General features: G+C 50.9%; 1 protein-coding gene across 7 annotated transcripts in view; it reads left to right on the forward strand.

The window, feature by feature from the left end:
- Positions 1–2,940: 2,940 nt before the first annotated feature.
- The window catches only part of PCNT (pericentrin), a 107,767-nt gene continuing 92,542 nt past the window's right edge, over positions 2,941–18,165 (forward strand). For 6 of the 7 annotated variants that reach the window (XM_057546125.1, XM_057546127.1, XM_057546129.1 and 3 more), the window contains exons 1-7: positions 2,941–3,103; positions 5,733–5,939; positions 11,515–11,592; positions 13,230–13,431; positions 14,777–14,832; positions 15,747–15,921; positions 16,352–16,488. In XM_057546125.1, the coding sequence (XP_057402108.1) occupies positions 3,047–3,103; positions 5,733–5,939; positions 11,515–11,592; positions 13,230–13,431; positions 14,777–14,832; positions 15,747–15,921; positions 16,352–16,488 (912 nt within the window). In that variant the 5' untranslated portion in view covers positions 2,941–3,046. The remainder of the gene's footprint in view (positions 3,104–5,732; positions 5,940–11,514; positions 11,593–13,229; positions 13,432–14,776; positions 14,833–15,746; positions 15,922–16,351; positions 16,489–18,165) is intronic. The other variant, XM_057546130.1, reaches the window with a different exon arrangement.

The raw sequence follows: 18,165 nt of genomic DNA on the forward strand, positions 1-18,165 counted from the left end.
GAGGGGGTGTGAGGGGAGGGGAGGGGGTGTGCCCATCAAGGGAAGACTTTTCTAAATGATGCTTCACTTCAATGCTTCCCAGGAAGGGCAGTTTTGAGGAGTACTATTGTATTTTGTTTTATATTGTATCAATACGTACCGTATCTGGCATTTTGTAGGGTGTCCCTCTACTATTGGGATTTGTTTGATGATTTCTCACAATTGGACTGGGGTTATGGGTTTTTGGGAGGAAGACCACAGAGGCAAAAGGCCCTTCTCATCACGCCCCATCCAGGGTGTGTGCCGTCAACATGACCTACACTGTGGATGTTGACCTTAGTTACCTCGTGGAGGTGTGTCTATCAGGTTTCACCACTGCACAGCTACTATTTTTCTCTCCCTTTCCACATTGTCTTCTTCAGGAGGAAGTAGCTATGCACAGCCCATACATAAGGAGTGGGGGGTTATGTTTCCCTCCTTGAAGGTGAGTATCTACACATTTGTACAGCTGTTTAATTGTTAAAAATAAATTAAGAGTCAGATCCAACATTTACAGAATATCCAGAATAGCCATGGAAATGATTCTGGGGTTCCTCGGAACACAGTTTGAAAACCACTGGCCAAAGCAGCGTGGGCAAACACATGGGCCCCCCACAAAGTTTTAGATGTACCGCAACACGTAAAGGTTGAGAGATTCAGGCATAGATCTGAGTCTCTGGCTGCTCTCCGATCCTGTGGTCAGCTAGTGTTGCCTGCCTACCCCTGGTCTTAGGAGGCCACCGCCTCATGTCTGTGAGCCAAGACTGGAAGCTCCACTCACCACACAAAGGGCTGTGGTCTGACTCAGGAGGGGGTTGAATTTCCAGGGCTTCCTGAAGATTTGTGTTAAGTCACGGTTGCTTAGACTCACACGTTCACACTGAGGTTGAAAGGTGAGCTTGTGTCAGTAAAGTCACTATAGCACGTTCGTGGAGGAGCATAGTTACTGCCACTCAGTCTCAGAGAGCAGACAGGGAGCACACGGCCTGCACACAAACCCTACTGCATTGAAGGCACAGGAGTGAAGGAAACACAGAAACCCACAGTGTGTTTGCTGGACACCCCTGCACAGTCACCCGCGCCAGTGCTGCTTGATATGCCACCTTTCCTCTAGTTGCCGCTTGCAGCACTGTCATCCTACCCAGCTCTACCCCGGCCAGATCTGACGCAGGGGCAAGTTTGTGGGTGTTTTCACTTCTCACACAGGGAAACCGAGGCACAGCTGCTTAGGGGTTTCCTGTGTTTCTTCCTGAGTTTATGACCCCCCCCCCATTTAGGTAACCATAATCAGTCGGTGAGAGCATCCCCCCACCCCACACCCCACCCTCTGCGAGGGAACGCTCACCCAGGCACAGTTACGCTACAGTAACAAGAGGTGCCGACAACACGCTTTGGATCAGTGTCAGTTAGTCAGAGCTTATCAGCTTCCAATGAGCTTGATAACTGTAGCAGCATTTGATTGTTAATCAAAACCGTGGGCTAGGAATAAAAACCTCGCCTTGCTTCCTCATCTGGACAAACAAGCTTAAGTGGAGTCTGAAACTAAGGAACAAACAATGATTTCGTGAGACTCCAATTCCCACACGGGCCATGAATTCATAACCCACGTCACATTCCTTTTCTTTTAAAAAAAATTTTTAACAGACTCTCTTTTTGAGCAGTTTTAGCTTCACAGAAATTTGAACAGGAAGTACAGCACATTCCTTTTTAATAACCATTTACGATATATTTGGAATGATTTACCCAAACGTTTCAAGGCCTTAAAACTTTTCCATGTGAGAAGAGACTTTTTGCCTTTCACTGAAACAGCTCTCTCCCTCTGGTGATCTAGAACTGTGTACAATTACTGTATCATTTAAAATTGCATCCTTACAGGCCCCTTGGCAAGTTGGCCCTATGGAGCCCCTTCCACGCTGGGGTTCCAGGGGCTGTCCTAACAGGAATACACTTGTATTCCGGGTGTGGGTTTGCCTTTCCTGCCCGCAGGGCCTCAGCCTGACCCTCTCTCAGAGTTTCCCACTGCATGGGGTCCCTCCTAACACTCTTTGACGCAGGGCACTGCTTTATGGCAGAGGTGCCAGAGTGGACCCATGACTGTGCAAGCTGGGGGCAGACGCATTAAACCCTCGATATGGCACTGTGTCCCCAGTGGGAAGAATCCATGGGTCCAGGAGTGGCAGCACCGCCGGTGGCTTCTTGTCCCTGTAGCTCTGGGCTCCGTGGGTTGGGGGTGCCGGCCCCGATTCCCACTAACTCTGGCCGCCCCCCCGCACTCCGGTTCTGTGGGTCCAGGCACCAGCGGGACCCAAGGGAGGGGCTCCTAGGAACGGAATCAAATGATTTTGCTGCTGTCTGGCTGCGATCGTGACACGAACAGGGCCAGCATCCCGGTCGGCGAAAGGACCCCTGGAGACGAGAGTTTGGTTCCCGCCACCCCCGGGCACGGCCACAACCCGGAGCGACTTTAGGGGCAGCCCTGAGCTGGCGCACGCAGGCAGTGGGGCCCAGCTTCCTGGGCTATCCCCGGGCGCTCGCGAAGCTTGACTCAACTGGACACCGGCGCAGACTCCCCCCGGGTGGCCTCAACCTCGGGGGAACGCGAACCTGCCTCCGCGCCAGTCTCAGCCGGGCCAGACAACCCACGTGCGCGGGGCCCTTCAAACCGACCAACCACAGAGAGCGCCGAGGCTGCCGCGCCCAGCTCAATGGTCCTGCCCGAAGAGGCGGGAGCGTCCGTGCGCCAATCGGAGGGACGGACGCAGGGGCGGAGCTCCGCCAGGCCGCGCCTCCTTGAGGGCACCGCCCTGAACGCGCGTGCGCGAGGGCAGGACCGCGGCCTCTGATTGGCCGCGGGCCGGGGGTGCACGCCCCGGGGCGGGGCCGGGCGCGGGGCGGGACCACGTCTGCGTGACAGTTGTCGTAGGGGGAGGGTGAGCCCAGGCGGTGGGGAGGGAGTGTAAATAGAGCGAAGGCGGCGCCGCAGCGGCCCCGCTACCTCCCGGGGACCTGCGAAGAGCCCCGGAGTAAGATGGAAGAAGATGAGCGAGAGCGGCGGCGCAGAAAAGTGGAGGCCGGGAGAGCGAAGGTAAACGGCAGCGCCTCCTCCCCCCGCTGTCCCGGCGTGGGCTCCACAGGGCGGGCTCCGGCGCCTGCCACCGCTCCCTGCCAGGAGCGGACGCGGCCACGAGGGGACCGCTATCGCCGCACTCTTGCCCTTTCCGCCGACTGGGCTGGAAGCCGCCCCTTGGCCGCCGCCATCTTGAATCCGCCGCCCTCTGCCTGGGCCCGCCCCCGCCGTAGCCACAGCCAATCAGCGGCCGGGGGCGCGCGGCGCCCGGTGGAGAGGTCGGGCGCGGGGTACGTCGGGACTGGTGGGGCTGCGCTTGTGCGGGGCAGGGGCGGGGCCGTGGGAGCCGGGCGTCCCCTCCCCGCCACCCCCCCGGGACCCCCCCCGCCTTCCCCCGCCCCGACCACCCCCGGGGACCTGCCAGAGGAGCCGGCGAGGCGGCTTCATTGACAGACAGTGGTGTCCTCCGGACGCGGCGTCCCTGACGGCCGCCCGCTCCCGGAGCCCGAGGTGCCGGGACGGGCGCTGTCACCACACCTGCGCTCTTGTGCACACCTACTGGCACTTGCGCGTCTCCTTGTCCTTGCCCGGATTCCTGAAGGGCTTGGAGGCCGGGATTCCCTGCAGTTGGGCGACACGGGCGCTCCCCCTAGGGCTCAGCTCAGCTTCCATCCGATTAAAACGACGTGCAGAGATTCGTTTTACACGGAATTCTGCAGTTCTTTTTGCTACAGAAGTTCGGAGTGGTGTTCCCGAGCACGGGACTTGTTCACCCTGTGGAATGCCTCCCACCGACCCACGCCCTGGTGTCGGGGCTCCTGAGACGCCTGTGCCGCCTCCTCGCTGCTTGGGGCCCAGGTGGACGGTCCTGGGCAGGTGAGGGCGGAGGGCCTCTGCCGGGGCCGCCCCTCGCGCCGGGCCTGGGAGCTCCAGACGCCCGGACGGAGCCTCCCGGGAGGTGTCACGTCCCTGCGCTGCGGATGCCCCTGGGAGCTCTGTGCGGTCCCGGAGTGGCCTTTGTCATCCACGTAGGCGCCGTCCGGTACTCACTGTTCTGGGCGTGTTGTGGCGATTGAGCCGTTTGCCAACCAGACGCGGGCCCTAGAGACAGTGGAGAAAGCCTGGGCGCGTGTGCTGTGCCGCCCTGGCCCACCCCGTTCCGGGTGTCGGGGGGAGCCGCTGTGCAGTGCCCGCGACTATTAGGCAGAGCCCTCTGAGGTTGCTGTTTGAGGTCAGACGCGGTCAGACATTGGGAATTTCACGTGGATCAGCCCTCAGGGGTGTTCAGTTCCGTGCTAGTTCCTTCCCTCGAGGAAACCACAGGGCCACTGCATTAAAGAGACCACTCAGAACACATGGTGAGTGGTGTGAGGTGGTGACAGGCAGAGGACAGAGCGGCCTCCTCAGGCTTCCTGTGCAGGTCAGACTTCTGACTGGGGTTTGAAGAGTGAGGCTGTTGTGTGTTTTTTCCCCTTTGCATGTGCCTGGCACATAGGAAGGAGATGGAAGCGAGCCGGAGTTTAGTACCCACCGTTTTCCCTGAGCTCACCATGGTCTGTAAATGTGCCGAAATGTTGCTTGAAGGAGCATTAATGGTGATGAGAAGATTTCACCTGGGGAGAAGAAACAGATGCTTCTTGTTGGGTGACCACAGGCTGGAGACTGGGTCTGTGATGCAGGAAGGGAACTCACAGACGGTTAGAGTTGATGGAGTTGGGCACAAAATCAACGAATCTGGGGCTGGTTTTGAAGGCAGTGTCTGTTCTTGAGAGACGGTTTCTCTCACTTAAATTGCCTCTTGTGATTTTCCTATGTCCATGAAATTGTGCACTTCTGTTATCATTTATACAAACATTTGTTAGATGCATTTGCTTTTATGACCGGAGTTGTCATTTGAAGGACCTTGTCCTCCTGTGAAAAGCTGACATTAGCTATCATACCTTTTGAATAAGGTGTTAGTGGGAGATGGTGTGTGAACAGTCTAAACCCTCAGATTTGTGGGACTGAACAGAGCCAGGTGTGCCTTCTGATAGGGACATTCTGCGGAGGTCCCTGGTGCTTTGGTGAGCTGCGTCATGAAAAATAGAACATCTGATTCCATAAAGGAGGATGTTAGATTGACCTGGCTTAATTAATTTTTTGCTATTTCTGTACCTTGTCTCAGAATCTATGGCAAGGAAGTTTTGGCTAGGCTATGTATTTCCCTGATTGGGGGAAAATGGGGCAAAAAGGGAGAATTTAGCTTTTCTATATAGTTTTAAACCTTAAACATGCCTTGATTAAGCTGTCAGTTTTTAAAATAGATGTACTTTTTAATTTTTGAATTTTTCTGTAAACTGTCAGGGGCTGGAAAAGCTATTCTGCCAGTCAGCCTTATTGCTTTCCTTTGTCTGTAGGCATCGTTAACAGTCCTTAATGTTAGATTCTTCGGGTGTCATTCTGAACCTTTAACTCCCAGTATCGTAGATGTTAACGGAGGTGGTGTTTCTGGGTCGGGGCCTGGTTGATGTGAGTCTGGCCAGGTGTGGCCGTGTGGACTGAGCCAGCCCCAGAGCCTCATGTTCCCCACAAGCTTGCTGTCTTTGTGGTTCTGTTACTTTTTCCTCACTTACCTTTGCCTCTACTACCTCTCTACGTTTTTGCGCAGCTTGCTCACTTCCGACAGAGAAAAACAAAAGGTGACTGTGCGCATTCGAAGAAAACGCCGGCGAAGAGGAAGGGCGCGGCTGTCGATGCGCCTGACCAGGAGGAGAGTCCGGTAGCTGCGGCCGAGGCCGGCGGACTCCTGGGAGGCCGGGACGTGGGCCAGAGCACGCCGTGCAGCGACACCCCTGATGGCGCAGGAGTCCCTCGGGTAGATGTGCTCGGCTCTGTGTTTTCACGTTTTGCTTATCTTCTGGTTATTGCTAGCGTAATTTACTAAAAGTGGTCTTCGGTCTGTTTTTGCCTATCAGAAGTGGGGAAAGGGGGTTTTATTTTGTCTTACAAAAGGGGCGTATATTTTTGTGGTTTTACTTCTAATTAAAGTTTTTTCTTCATCCCATGATTTTGAGAAATTTGGGGTGAGCTGTTTGAAGGCAGGGGTCAGTATTGGTGCTCGGTGTGGTAACGGGAGTTTGAAAAGTGTGGGTTCCTCGGGTGTGGCTGTGCCTCAGCCCCCCTGACGGGTATCTCTGGACACTTAAGCCATAATATCCCTTCACCTACTGTCAAATCCACCTACTTGTGGGTCTTTGTCCTTTCCCTTCTTTCTGAATGTGAGGTGAGGAGGGCAGGGCTGAAGGTGTCACAGAAATGGTGTCTTGTCTGCTGTTTGAGGCCCTGTGAGCTGCAGGGGCGGGTGTGGACCTGGGTGTTGAGGGTGCATGGCCTCCCTGGGCCTCCTGGTTGCCTGCATGTGGGTCTCCTTGGGGCCTCCTCTCCGTGGGGCTTCCTCTCGTGTGTGTACTTAAACTGGGAGTACCCCTAACCTGTGTGCAGCAGGGCAGGGGCAGGTGTTTGCTAGAATGAGCTGAAAACTGGTGGTTGAGAGCAGAATTTGACTCAAAGTCATGCTGTGTCTGGACTGCCTTATTGGAAAAAAAGGAATGATTGCTAGCATATAAAGTTTATGATATTCTACCTACAAACGTATTATAGAATGTTCCTTCTTCTGACGAATTGGAAGACCTCGCCATGGCGCTCCGACTTTGCCCGGGGAGCAGCTGCCCAGAAAGAACTCTGGTGCCTGAATCTTTGGGTCAGCCTGTGCCCAGCTCCCTCTGCCTCTACTCCCTGTGGTCTGAGGGACCTGAGGCTGGATATCAGTTTCGGTTCATGTTCGTCCTCTTGTTGCTTCTCTGGGGTCGGGCTGCGGGTTCTCAGCAAGCTTGTCTCGTCACAGCTGAGTCCACGAAAGCCACGTTGAGAGTGCTGAGCCTTTACTCTCAGTGGCTTTTCTCTGTATGTTTCCTGCTTAGGCTCTTTGCGGAGAAAGGCTTGTAGTGTAAATTAACATTTATTAATTTCATATTTTTATTTTCAAATCAGACAAGTCTTTTTTAAGTTAAAGGTTTTGTGGTTTTTAGCTTTTTGTTTTAAGGTGTCAGACCCACAAAAAAATTGCAAAAAATAACACAGAGTTCCTGGAGATCCTCACCTAGCTTCCTGAAATATTGACACCTATGTAATCATAGTATAAATCGCAGTCAGTTTTAGTTAACATTGAAACAATACTGTGAGCTAGTTGATAGAGCTTATTCTAATTTTTCCGATTTTTCTGGTCCAGGATTCTGTATTGCATTTCAGTGCCTTGTCCACCTTAGTCTCCTCCAATCTGGACAGTTTCTCAGTCTTCCTTTGTGTTTTATAAGTTTGATACTTGTGGAGCACTAGCTACTTATGTTGTAGGATCCCTGTCAGTTTGGGTTTGTTTGATGTTTCCTTCCGATTGAAGTCAGGTTGTGCATTTTGGCAGGAACACGGTGGAAGTGATGACGTCTGCTGAGTGCATCCTGAGAAGAGGCACAGGTGGTGTGGTGTTAGCTATGTCTCACTACTGGGGGGCCTGCCAGATTTCTGCTGATAGAGAAGTTTTTGTTTTCCCCTTTGTAGTTAATAAGTATATTCTGTGGAGGTACTTAGAGACCCTGTAAATACTCCATTTCTCATTATACTTTCCATTAGTTTTAGCTTCCATTGAAGATTCTTGCCTGCAGTAATTACTGTGATGGTGTTGGCCAAATGATGACTTTGTTTCCATCATTCCATCTACATATATTAATTGGCATTTTACTCTAAGGAAGAACTGTTGCTTCTCTGCAATTTATTTATTTATTTATTCAATTATTTATATCAGTATGGACTCCTAGATACTTATTTTATTATGGGTTTTAATCCACCATATCAGTGTTCATTTTGTTGCTGAAATACGTACATTTGGCCACTGGGATGCCTTTGAATTGGCATCTGTGACCTTTCAACATGCCCTCATCACTTTCTGGCACCTTAATTCCTGGCACCAAGATTTTCTAGGCTTATTTTGTCCTTTCCTGCTGCAGCCCCAAACCAGCCATTTCTTCAAGGAGCCGTGGTTCCTTTCGGTGGAGAATGGTTTTAGAATCCAAGATCTGGGTGCTAGGTGTGCTTACTGCTTGCGGGGTATGGTTGCTTCTAGGCTGTTTCAATAGACAGAGCCAGAAAATATAAATGTACGTATGTACATGCACATCTATATCTACTTGTCTATTTGTATGTATAATAAAAACCATGAATTCACACTAATATCTTCAATTCCAATCCAACAGCATAGAATTTATTCTAGCTTTTCCCCTCTCCTTATTTTTAGCTCCTTTTTCCCATAGTGAGAAAATGGGGAAAAGGCTTATCTACAGTATCTTTACTTATTTGCTCAATCTTAAAATACACACAGATTAATTTCAGAATTGCAACTTCTCATGCCAGTAAAACACAAATTTACCAACTATAGAATATTTGTTTATACAGCTATCCCTCACTTTTCGAAAGCTCGCTTTACACCACTTCACTTTTACAAAAGACCTACATTAGTACCTGTTTTTGCTAACAGAAAGAAATCCAAAGAGGATTTTCAGTTTTATGAAGAAATGTAATTGCTTCTTTACCTTTGTGCCATTTTGGTTTATGAAAGCTTTCAGAGGAATGCTCTATTTTTGGTAGTGGGGGACACCTGTAGTTGTTTTTGTCTTTATTTTTCCAAAGTTTATTGTTTAGCGTTCCCAGGTTATTTGTTAGATATATGTACTGCGAATATTTTTCCTAGTCTTGCTTACCTAGTTGTTTTCTTAATGGTGTCCTGTGATAAGCAAATGTTCTTAACTTTGATGCTGAATTTATCATTGTTTTCTATGGTTAGTGATTTCTGTGTCCTGTCCAAAAGATCTCCCCTAGTCCTGAGGTTGTGAAGATAATCTCCTGTGTCTTCTTGAGGCTTGATGGCCTGGTTTCTATGTTTAAGTCTGTGATCCATCTCAAGTTACTTTCTGTGTATGGAGCACCTTGACTTTTAGAAGAATGGTTTAGTTTTGCTGGTTTTGAGTGTTTTATAAATAGAATAATCCAGTATGCATGTCCCTAGTCTGGGTCTTCTTATCCAGCATCCTTTAGGAGTGAAAGGCTATAGTTCTTTCATTTGTGTTGTTGTATCCTATTTTGCTGTATGGGTGTACCTTGGTTTTTCTGTTCCGCTGTTGATTGGCATTTGCTGTGAACATTCTCATGCAAGTCTCTTGGTGTCTGTGTGAGCACGTTTCTATGGGGCTGTAATTAGGTATTTAATATCTGAGTCAGTATTTAGGTATATGTTCAACTTGTGTATGTTGAGCTGTGTTTTAAAAGAGTTGTTCAGTTTATATTTTCAGTGGTGGCATATGAGTGTTTTCCTTGTTCCATAACATCTGTGATTGGTGTTGACATTTGTTTTCTATTTTAACACTTTTGGTGGGTGTGGAGTGGAGTGTATTTTAGCGGAGTGCAAGCTTAGTCAAACATTCCAAAAAAATCAGTGTGATTCACTTAAGAGACTAAAAGAGAAAAGTCATATGGTCCTCTCAGTTGATTTAGAAAAAGTGTGTTTTGCGAGAGAATGACCTGTAATTTTCCTCTCTTGTCAGGTTTTTGTGTTGAGGTTATGTTGGCCTCGCGTGACGAGCTGAGAGGGTCCTTTGCTCTGTGGGTGAGCTGGTGTAAGATGGTGGAGCTGTTGAGGACTGAAGCTTTCTTTGTGGAAAGACCTTTAATTGCAGAGTCAACTTACTGAACAGTTACCAGACTATTCAGTTGTGCTTTTTCTCAGAATGTGTCCTTCTAATCTTCCAGTTTTGGGTATTAAGTTATTCGTAGGAATATTCTTCTGTGGCATCAGTGTTGACGACCCTTTTTATTTTTGTTTGTCCTTAGGTATGTTTTTTGTTTGTTTGTTTGTTTTGGCCACACCCTGCGGCCTGCGGAGTCTAGTTCCCCGACCAGGGATGGAACCCGCACCACCTGCAGTGGAAGTGTGGAGTCCTAACCACTGGACCGCCAGGGGAGTCCCTGTCCTGAGATATGTTGCTCACTTGCTGATTCCTGACGGCGAGGAGACTGAGGTGCCGTCCTGGGGAGACGGGAGGTCTGCGGTGTCGCTGTGACTCCCGCTTCCCAGCATCGTGGCCCGAGTGCTGCTCTCTGCGTTCTTCTCTTGATTCGCCTGATGGTTGTGAAAAGTCCTCGCTGTCAGCATTGCTCTCTGCGTCATTTTGGGAGGAAAATGAGAAATTCTTAACGAATTGTCTTTTTTAAATTTTATTTTAAATTTTAAAATTTTTTGGCCATGCCGTGCGGCATGTGGGATCTTAGTTCCCTGACCAGGGATGGAACCTGTGCCCCCTGCAGTGGAAGCGCGGAGTCCTAACCACTGGACCATCAGGGAAGTCCCTGAATTGTCACGTTGAAAGCAGGCTACTGAGGTGGTCTCTCCAGTCATTTAGAAAACTGGAGGGTGGATGAGTTTACTGTCCCTCGTCCTTCTAGGTGGTTCCCTCATTCTTCTGTTTCCTCATTATTTAAGGTGGTGTTGGCATGGTTGGGAATAATTGAGTGTGACAAAACAATCCTTAGGATGATGAAATAGCATCGTGATATGGGAGAAGCAAGGTTGCTCGGGTCCATTTTGTGTCTTAGATAAATGCAGGGGTCTGGTAGTAACTGCAAGGTAAAATGTTTTACTCTAGTAAAAAAAAAGTAAATTTTCTCATTGTTCTTTGGAAGACCTGTAAGAAGGAATAAAATTATGCCGGTCCTGTCAAGCAGTTACAACTGCCCAGAAAAGAAACTTGATAAGTGCAGTTAGGTCCAGCAGACGCTAACGCTCACCCTGACAGTGGCAGAGTGATGTGTGGTCGGGGCTGGAGGTGCAGGTGGACATGGGGGTGGAAGCCGCCCGCGAGCCGCCAAGTCGTGTGCACCAAGCCTTCCTGCAGATAAAAGCCCCAATTCTTGTAAACTTATGGGTCAAAACTATTGGGGGAAAATTCATTGGAAAACTTTAAACTCAATTTTGAGGTGATTTGCAAAAAGAAACTAAAAATACTGTTCTGCAAATTATTAAGGAAAAGATTTATCTAAAAAAGGAAAATCTTGAAGATGGAATATTTGAATTTATATAAAATTAAGAACTTAGAAAATACGTGTTGAGCAACTAAAGTTTAGTGACTTGTGTTAAGCACCCGGTGAAATGACTTAAAGAAGCAGAACTCGTTAAAAATCGGGCAGCAACATCATTAGGGAAGCAAGTTACATAAAAAATGTTTAGAGCTTGAGATTTGTGTAGAAGGAGAGTGCAGATGGAACTGGCGGGCCTGGAGGCGGGTGGGGCCGGGGGGGCCGGGCTACCCCGCGAGCCGCTGTGAATGCTCCTGGCCCTTCCCCTCCAGCTGCAGGAGCCCGGTGGAGCGGGGACGCCGCAGAAGCTGGACGGCGACGGTCCGGAGCAGCCTGGGGTAATGACGAAGGTATGCCTCTCCTGGGTTCTCGGTTAAGTTTGATCTTGGTGGTGGGCGTGGAAGGGAGAGTCGCGCTTCCTTCACTGAGGGTTCTGTGGGGTCAGCGTGCCTCCTGGGCCTGGCCCTCGATGCCCACGCCCACGTGGGTAGCCCCGCATGCGAGACACATTGTGGGACGGGCTTGCCGGCTGGGCGCTGGTCTTACCGTCCCAGTTCCTACCACAATGCTTGGTGTGACTTCCATGAGTGCTGAATTGATTACTTTTCTTTAATCCATTCAGTTTTTGTTAGCATTTGGGAGAAAATTTATTAGATGTTGACCAATTTCACAGTGTTATATTGAAAGTCCTGTATTTTATCTTTTTTTTTTTTATTAAAGTATAGTTGATTTACAACATTGTATTAGTTTCAGGTGTACAGCATAGTGATTCAGTAGTTCTGTAGATTATACTCCCTTAGAAATTAACACGAAATAATGGCTATAATTGAGAGTCTGTATTTTAGACCTTCGATTCTAGCTGGACTCAGTGCACACTACTTTTGGCAGTGAGCAAGTTTGGTGTTTAGTCTGCATTACTGCAGGAGAAATCTAGCTCAGAGGAGGGCCTGGCAGGGCCTGGAGAAATGGTCTCTAGTGGGGTCCATAAAACCCAGCCTTAAATACACATCTCATACTTGTTTTAAACTGTGACTTGTAGCATCTTTGTGGAAAAGTACACAAAACTTAGATAGAGCCTAACAGATGAGTACACCGCGAGCAGCACGTGGTCTCTACAGGCCGGGGCAGGGCGGTGCTGGGCCCTGCTCCCTGCTGCCCGCCCTGAAGGGAGCACCCTCCTGGCTTCTGTGCCGATTCCGACGTAGAACTCTGTGTGAGTGGATCAGACACGGTTCTGGTCTTCTCTCTCCTTCACCTTGAGCGTCTTTGCATCCTTCTATTTGAGATGTGTGTCTGGTGAGCAGCATACGGTTGATTTTTAACTGACTCTCACAGTTACTGGGCAGTGAATTCCCTTATATCTAATGGAATCACTGATGTGCTTGTACTTACATTAAACGTTTAATTTGGGCTTTCTGTTTGCCCTGCCTGTTTTGTTTCTTTCTTTTCTCCTTTTTTGCCTTCTTTGGATTATTTTTTTATCAGGGGATTAAAAAAAAATTCTCCCTTTGTTCATTTTGAAGTAATAATATACAGTTTCTATTCTTTTAATGGTGAGGTGATTAAATACAACATATATGCTTAATTTATCTAAGTTTAAATTTAATCAACACCTTCACCTTCCTCTTGCATAATTACTGAAACTCCATTTATACTTCCCTCAACCTCCGTTTTTGTCACAGTCTTTTTCTTAATTGTAAAGCACTCATGAATTTTACCATCTTAACTACTTTAGGTGCACAGTTCATTGGTGTTCGTACATTCACACTGTTGTGCAACCGTCAGCACCATCCGTCTCCAGAACTCTTTTCACCTTGCCAACCTGAAACCCTGTCCGCTAAGCGACATCCCCCAGCCCCTGGCAGCCGCCATTCTACCTTCTGTCTCTGTGACTTGGCGATCCTACACGCCTCATGGCAGTGGGGCAGTGGAATCGTGTAGTTGTCTTTTGGGCCTGGCTTATTTCACTGCACTTGGTGTCCTCCAGGAGCTGGAGCTGGAAGCGCTGCGCCTGAGCCTGAGCGACATGCACGCGGCGCGGCTGGAGCTGACGCAGGCGCACCTGCAGCGCGAGAAGGAGGCGGCGCTGGCCGAGCTGCGTGCCGAGCTCGCCGGGCGGCACGCGCAGGAGCGGGCCCTGCTGCAGAGCCGCGCGCACCGGGAGCTGGAGCTGGTCCGGGAGGAGGCAGGTACGCTCGGCGGCCGGCCCGCGGGTGTCGTCGGAGGCGCCTGGCTTCTGTGCTGTGCTTGGGCCTCTGTGTGCGACCAGGCCTCGTGGAGCCCGCCCCCGCCCCCGTCCCCCCCTGCGCCCTGTGCCCTGTGCCAGGTGGCGGCTCAGGTGCCTCTCAACCTGGCGATGCGCTGGCTCAAGGTGAACTTATATGATTTCATTTTAATGTTCCTTGGTACCTTTTTTGTTAGTACTTTTTGTAAAAATCATACATAGTAGTTTTATTGAGCTGTAATTCATGTACCATGTGGTTCACCCACTTAAAGTGTTTAAAGGCAGCACTTTGGTGGCTTTTCGTGTTTTCACGCTTAGAACGTCCTTCCCCCGGAGGAGAGACCCTGGCCCGTTTCCCTGGGATCTGCCCCGGTTGCAGAGTCTCCCTCTCCTGGGGGCCCACCCACCTGGAGGAGCAGCCTTGTCGGTCCTTTGATGCCTTGCCTGTTTCTTCACCTGCTTTCAGGCAAACACAAGGAGATAGTTCCACGTCCCTCACTGCTTCTGTTAAATTTTAAAAATATGAAATATGCCTTCCTCAGTTAGGCCTGTTAGATGCTGTTTCCTCCATGTGCACCCCTGGGAACGGTCCCCCGAGAGGCCCACCCTGCCGTCCGGTCGCTGAAGCGCTGCTGCAGCTGGGGCCCCTGTGGGCCCGGCGGGACCTGCCCTCAGAGGGTGGCTTCTGGGCCTTTGCGTGATTTCTGGAGTTGCTCGGGCCGCCTTCCCCGCGCCCAGGGGTTGCTGGTTGTCGCCTGGGGCTACTTCTCCCCAGCTCCACGCTTGGCCGCGCCCACTGGTCCAGCGTCCTCTGCCTAGCACCTCCTTTCGTGTGCTTCTCCTCTCAGGCGGGGAGCTGTTGGGACCTAGCACGTCTTTACCTCTCTCCGTTTACTTGTGGTCCAGCACCCAGCCTGGAAGCTGGCTCAGCGGGATCCTGGACTGCGGGGCCCTGGGTGCGCGGTGGCCCGGCGTGGAGTGGACGGGCCGAGGTCCCCGTAAGCAGAAGGATGACGCAGGCTCAGCGCTCAGTGATCTGTGCAGCCCCGCAGTTGGCCTCGCCCGGTCCTCCTGGACTGTCGCTCTGGCTGGACGTCTCCCGTCCTTTGTCAGGCACGAGTGTGATTTGCTGATTAACCCAGACATCATCACCTGCTTGTTTCTCACAGACGCGTCCTGTCCTGTTAATGTCAGCAAGTGTTCGGTGGAGCGGCCAGAGGTGCCAGGAGCCTTCTCATCTCCTGGGGATTCAGATTGGGGAAAAGTCTGAGCTGCGGTGATCTGAGCGACTTTTTATGTTTCTCTTCCAGCTGAGCTGAAGGAGAAGCTACAATCAGAAATGGAGAAAAATGCCCAGATGATAGAGGTACAGAGGATAAGAAAATTCATTCCGTGTACACGGCATTTCCCTCATCCCCACCCGGGACCCCTCCCCTTGATTCTAACAAAATGCAGTCAGAGCTGGAGTCGTGGGGGTGAAGGATGACGCGCTGCTTTCTCTGCACAATGTGAATTCATCACAGCAGCTAGTTGTGGGCTTTTGTGTTACCTGGTGTGATGGGAGTCTCTTTCCTCCCATCTGGTTTCTGAGCAGCCCTGTGGCACGGCCCTGGCTGTGCTTGGGACACAGACCTCGGTCCTCACGGACGGGAGGCGTGGACGCCACCGAGGTGGTGATCAAGTGACGTGTATGGGCCTCGGGGAACCACGGGCGGTGGGGGGGTGGGACGAGCGTGACTCTTGCGACCCATCCCTTTCTCAGGGCTACGCTTGTAGAAGGGCTGTTGGCGCTGGTGACGGCCGAGGAAGTGGGTAGCGTTAGGGGATGTGTGATGTCAGGCCGAGGGGACCTGTGTGCCCTGGCCACTCTGGACAGGCGGTGGGTGGAGGACGGCCTCGTGCCCCAGCCCCCGCCCTCTGAGCTGGACGGAGGGGCCTCATTTCTTAGGGCGCCTGGGACAGAGCCTGACCCCATCCGAGCTCGACGGTGCCGCTGTAGTGCCCGGGTCTTGCATGGGGGACGGATGCCTGTCTTGCTGGCCGAGTTCCTGCGCTTTTGCTCAGCGACCAGTTCTGTTTCTGGCAGGTGGTCCTGGTTCTCGTGTCCTGGGCTGTTTGCCTACAGGTGCTGCTGTTCCTGTCTGACTGGACGTCCCGAGCTGTATCCTGTACTCACAGTTTGGTCTGGGCGGGGGTGACGGTTTTCGAATGCACAGTTGAAATTTTTTACCGCAGTAATAAACTGTTGGCCATCATCTACTTTTTCCTCATTTAAATTAGACCCTGAAGCAAGACTGGGAATCCGAGAGAGACTTGTGCTTAGAAAACCTACGCCGAGAATTATCGGAAAGGCATCGGTCAGAACTGGAGAATTTACAAAACCAGTTTAAGAAAGAATTGGCAGAACAGAAGGCTGAGTTGGAGAAGGTTTTTCAAGACAAAAATCAGGCTGAATGTGAGTCTCTAATTAAAATGAGCAAGTTTGGAAGGGGACTGAGTTTTCCTGTGTCATCCTAGAAAAAATGCCGTGTGACTGGCTGGCAGGAGAGTTAGCCTTGGGGTCCCTCCTCGTTGCACAGGCATCTCAGGTTCCCTAAACCTTCCGAAACCTTCATTTCAGAGACATCTTTTGCATGTTCTTCTACTAAATTGCTATCGAAAAAGTAGTTCGTGATTGTTCCCTTTCTGTTACACGGCGGGGCCCACCGGTCAGTAGATGCTGTCTGCTGGCCTGCGCCTTCCCCTCCCTTCCTCCCCGAAGAGAGCAGAGTCCTGAGAATGGGGGCTGGAAGGGCCTGGGGGACCCGCCGTGCCTGCAGCTGCCCCTGCTGAGGAGGAGGACGCTGTGCCGTCACAAACTGAGTGAGGCCCGTGCCCGTCTCCAGTTTCTCTTCAGACTCAGGAGGCTCAGCGCGAGGTGGCCCTGGGCAGGTTACGCGCGGACCTGCACTTGGAACACTGCCAGTACGTGGAGGACCTGGAGCTGAAATTCAAAGAAAAGGAAAAGGAAAACCAGCTTGAGGTAGGCATTGTACGAGGGGAGTTGGAGGAGATCTTGGATTGGGGTCATTTCACGCTCTATTATTGCCTGAAACTTAAGCCCTAATATGTGTATGTTTGTGTTTATTTTTAAATCGAGGTATAGTTGATTTACAATATTATGTAAGTTTTAGATGTACAACATAGTGATCCACAATTCTTAAAGATTGTACTTCATTATAAAATATTGGCTATATTCCCTGTGCCGTACAGTGTATTCTTGTAGCTTATTTTATACTGAGTAGTTTGTACCTCTTAATTTCCTACCCCTAACTTGCCTCTCTCCTCATCCCTCTCCCCAGTGGTAACCACTAGTTCTTTATAACTGTGAGTCTTTTTCTGTTTTGTATATACATTCATTTGTTCTGTTCTTCAGATTCCACATATAAGTGATATCATACAGTATTTGTCTTTCTCTGACTTATTTCACTTAGCGTGATAATCTCCAGGTCTATCCATGTTGCTGCAGATGGCAGCAATCCTTTTTTATGGCTGAGTCGTATTCCATTGTATATATACACCACATCTTCTTTATCCATTCATCTGTCAGTGGATGCTTAGGTGGCCTCCTGTCTTGGCAATTGAAAATAGGGCTGCTATGAGCATTGGGTGCATGTATCTTTGCAAACTAGTGTTTTCGTTTTTTCAGATATATACCCAGGAGTGGGGTTGCTGGGTCATACGGTAGTTGTATTTTTAGTTTTTGAGGGACCTCCATACTTTAAGCCCTCCTTTAAAGAGACTCTCAGTATTTGGTGGAACTGGTAGGTAGCCATGTCAGGATATAGAGTCTGTGACTTTGACTTAATGATGGTGTTCAGTCCTACACCTGGAGAATTCGTGCCCTTGACAAGTGCCCCTGGGATGTCTGCAGGCTCCAGCCATTAGGGGTGCAAGGGCACACGCTCTGACCTTGACTCAATAAACAAGAAGTTAGCAAGAAACATTTCTGCGGCTCACGTATTCAGAACTCTTTTCCATTGGAGCTTTACATACCGAAATATGGGTGATGTGGCCAGATCTCACTCAGGGACCTGAAGGGCCTTTATCACCAAGACCAAGAGCCAAGCAATGCCCCAAGCATTGGTTCAAGGAATTAGAAAGGAAATAACTGGAAGACGGAGTTAGCCGAGGCCCGCGTGTGGGTTTGCGGGGAGGAGAGTCGTGGAGCCCAGGAGGAGCTGCGTCTGGCCCTGTGGCTCTCGCACCTGCTCCTCCCCCCTCTCCTCCAGGCAGAGGCCAGCTCGGCCGGGCAGGACCAGGGCCAGGCGGGGCCCTGCGGGCTGTCCCTCGTCCAGGGAGAGAGGCGGCCGGGGGTCACCTTCTGCCCTGTGCCCTGGGTGAGGAAAGGCCTGTTCCACGAGGCAGCGGAGCAGCCGCAGGCCAGCGCCGCCCACGCTCCCCCGGGAGCGCTCGGCCCCGTGCTCGTGACTCGGGGTGCTGGGCGGCCACCCTGACCCAGGCCCCGGGAGGGCAGGTGGAGCCACTCTCAGCTCCGGCGGTGCAGGGCCGGCTGGCACGCGGCACACGCTTGGTGTGCAAGCTCTGTTCATCCCTGAAAGAGTCGCTTCCCAGGAAGGTTGACCAGGGAATGCGGAGAAACCCACACAGGCCACACAAGGGTGAGGGAGCCCATGGTCACAGACGGAGGGGGCCCATC

The sequence above is a fragment of the Balaenoptera acutorostrata genome, chromosome 4, assembly GCF_949987535.1.
Source record: "Balaenoptera acutorostrata chromosome 4, mBalAcu1.1, whole genome shotgun sequence".
In the NCBI taxonomy this organism is placed as follows: domain Eukaryota; kingdom Metazoa; phylum Chordata; class Mammalia; order Artiodactyla; family Balaenopteridae; genus Balaenoptera; species Balaenoptera acutorostrata.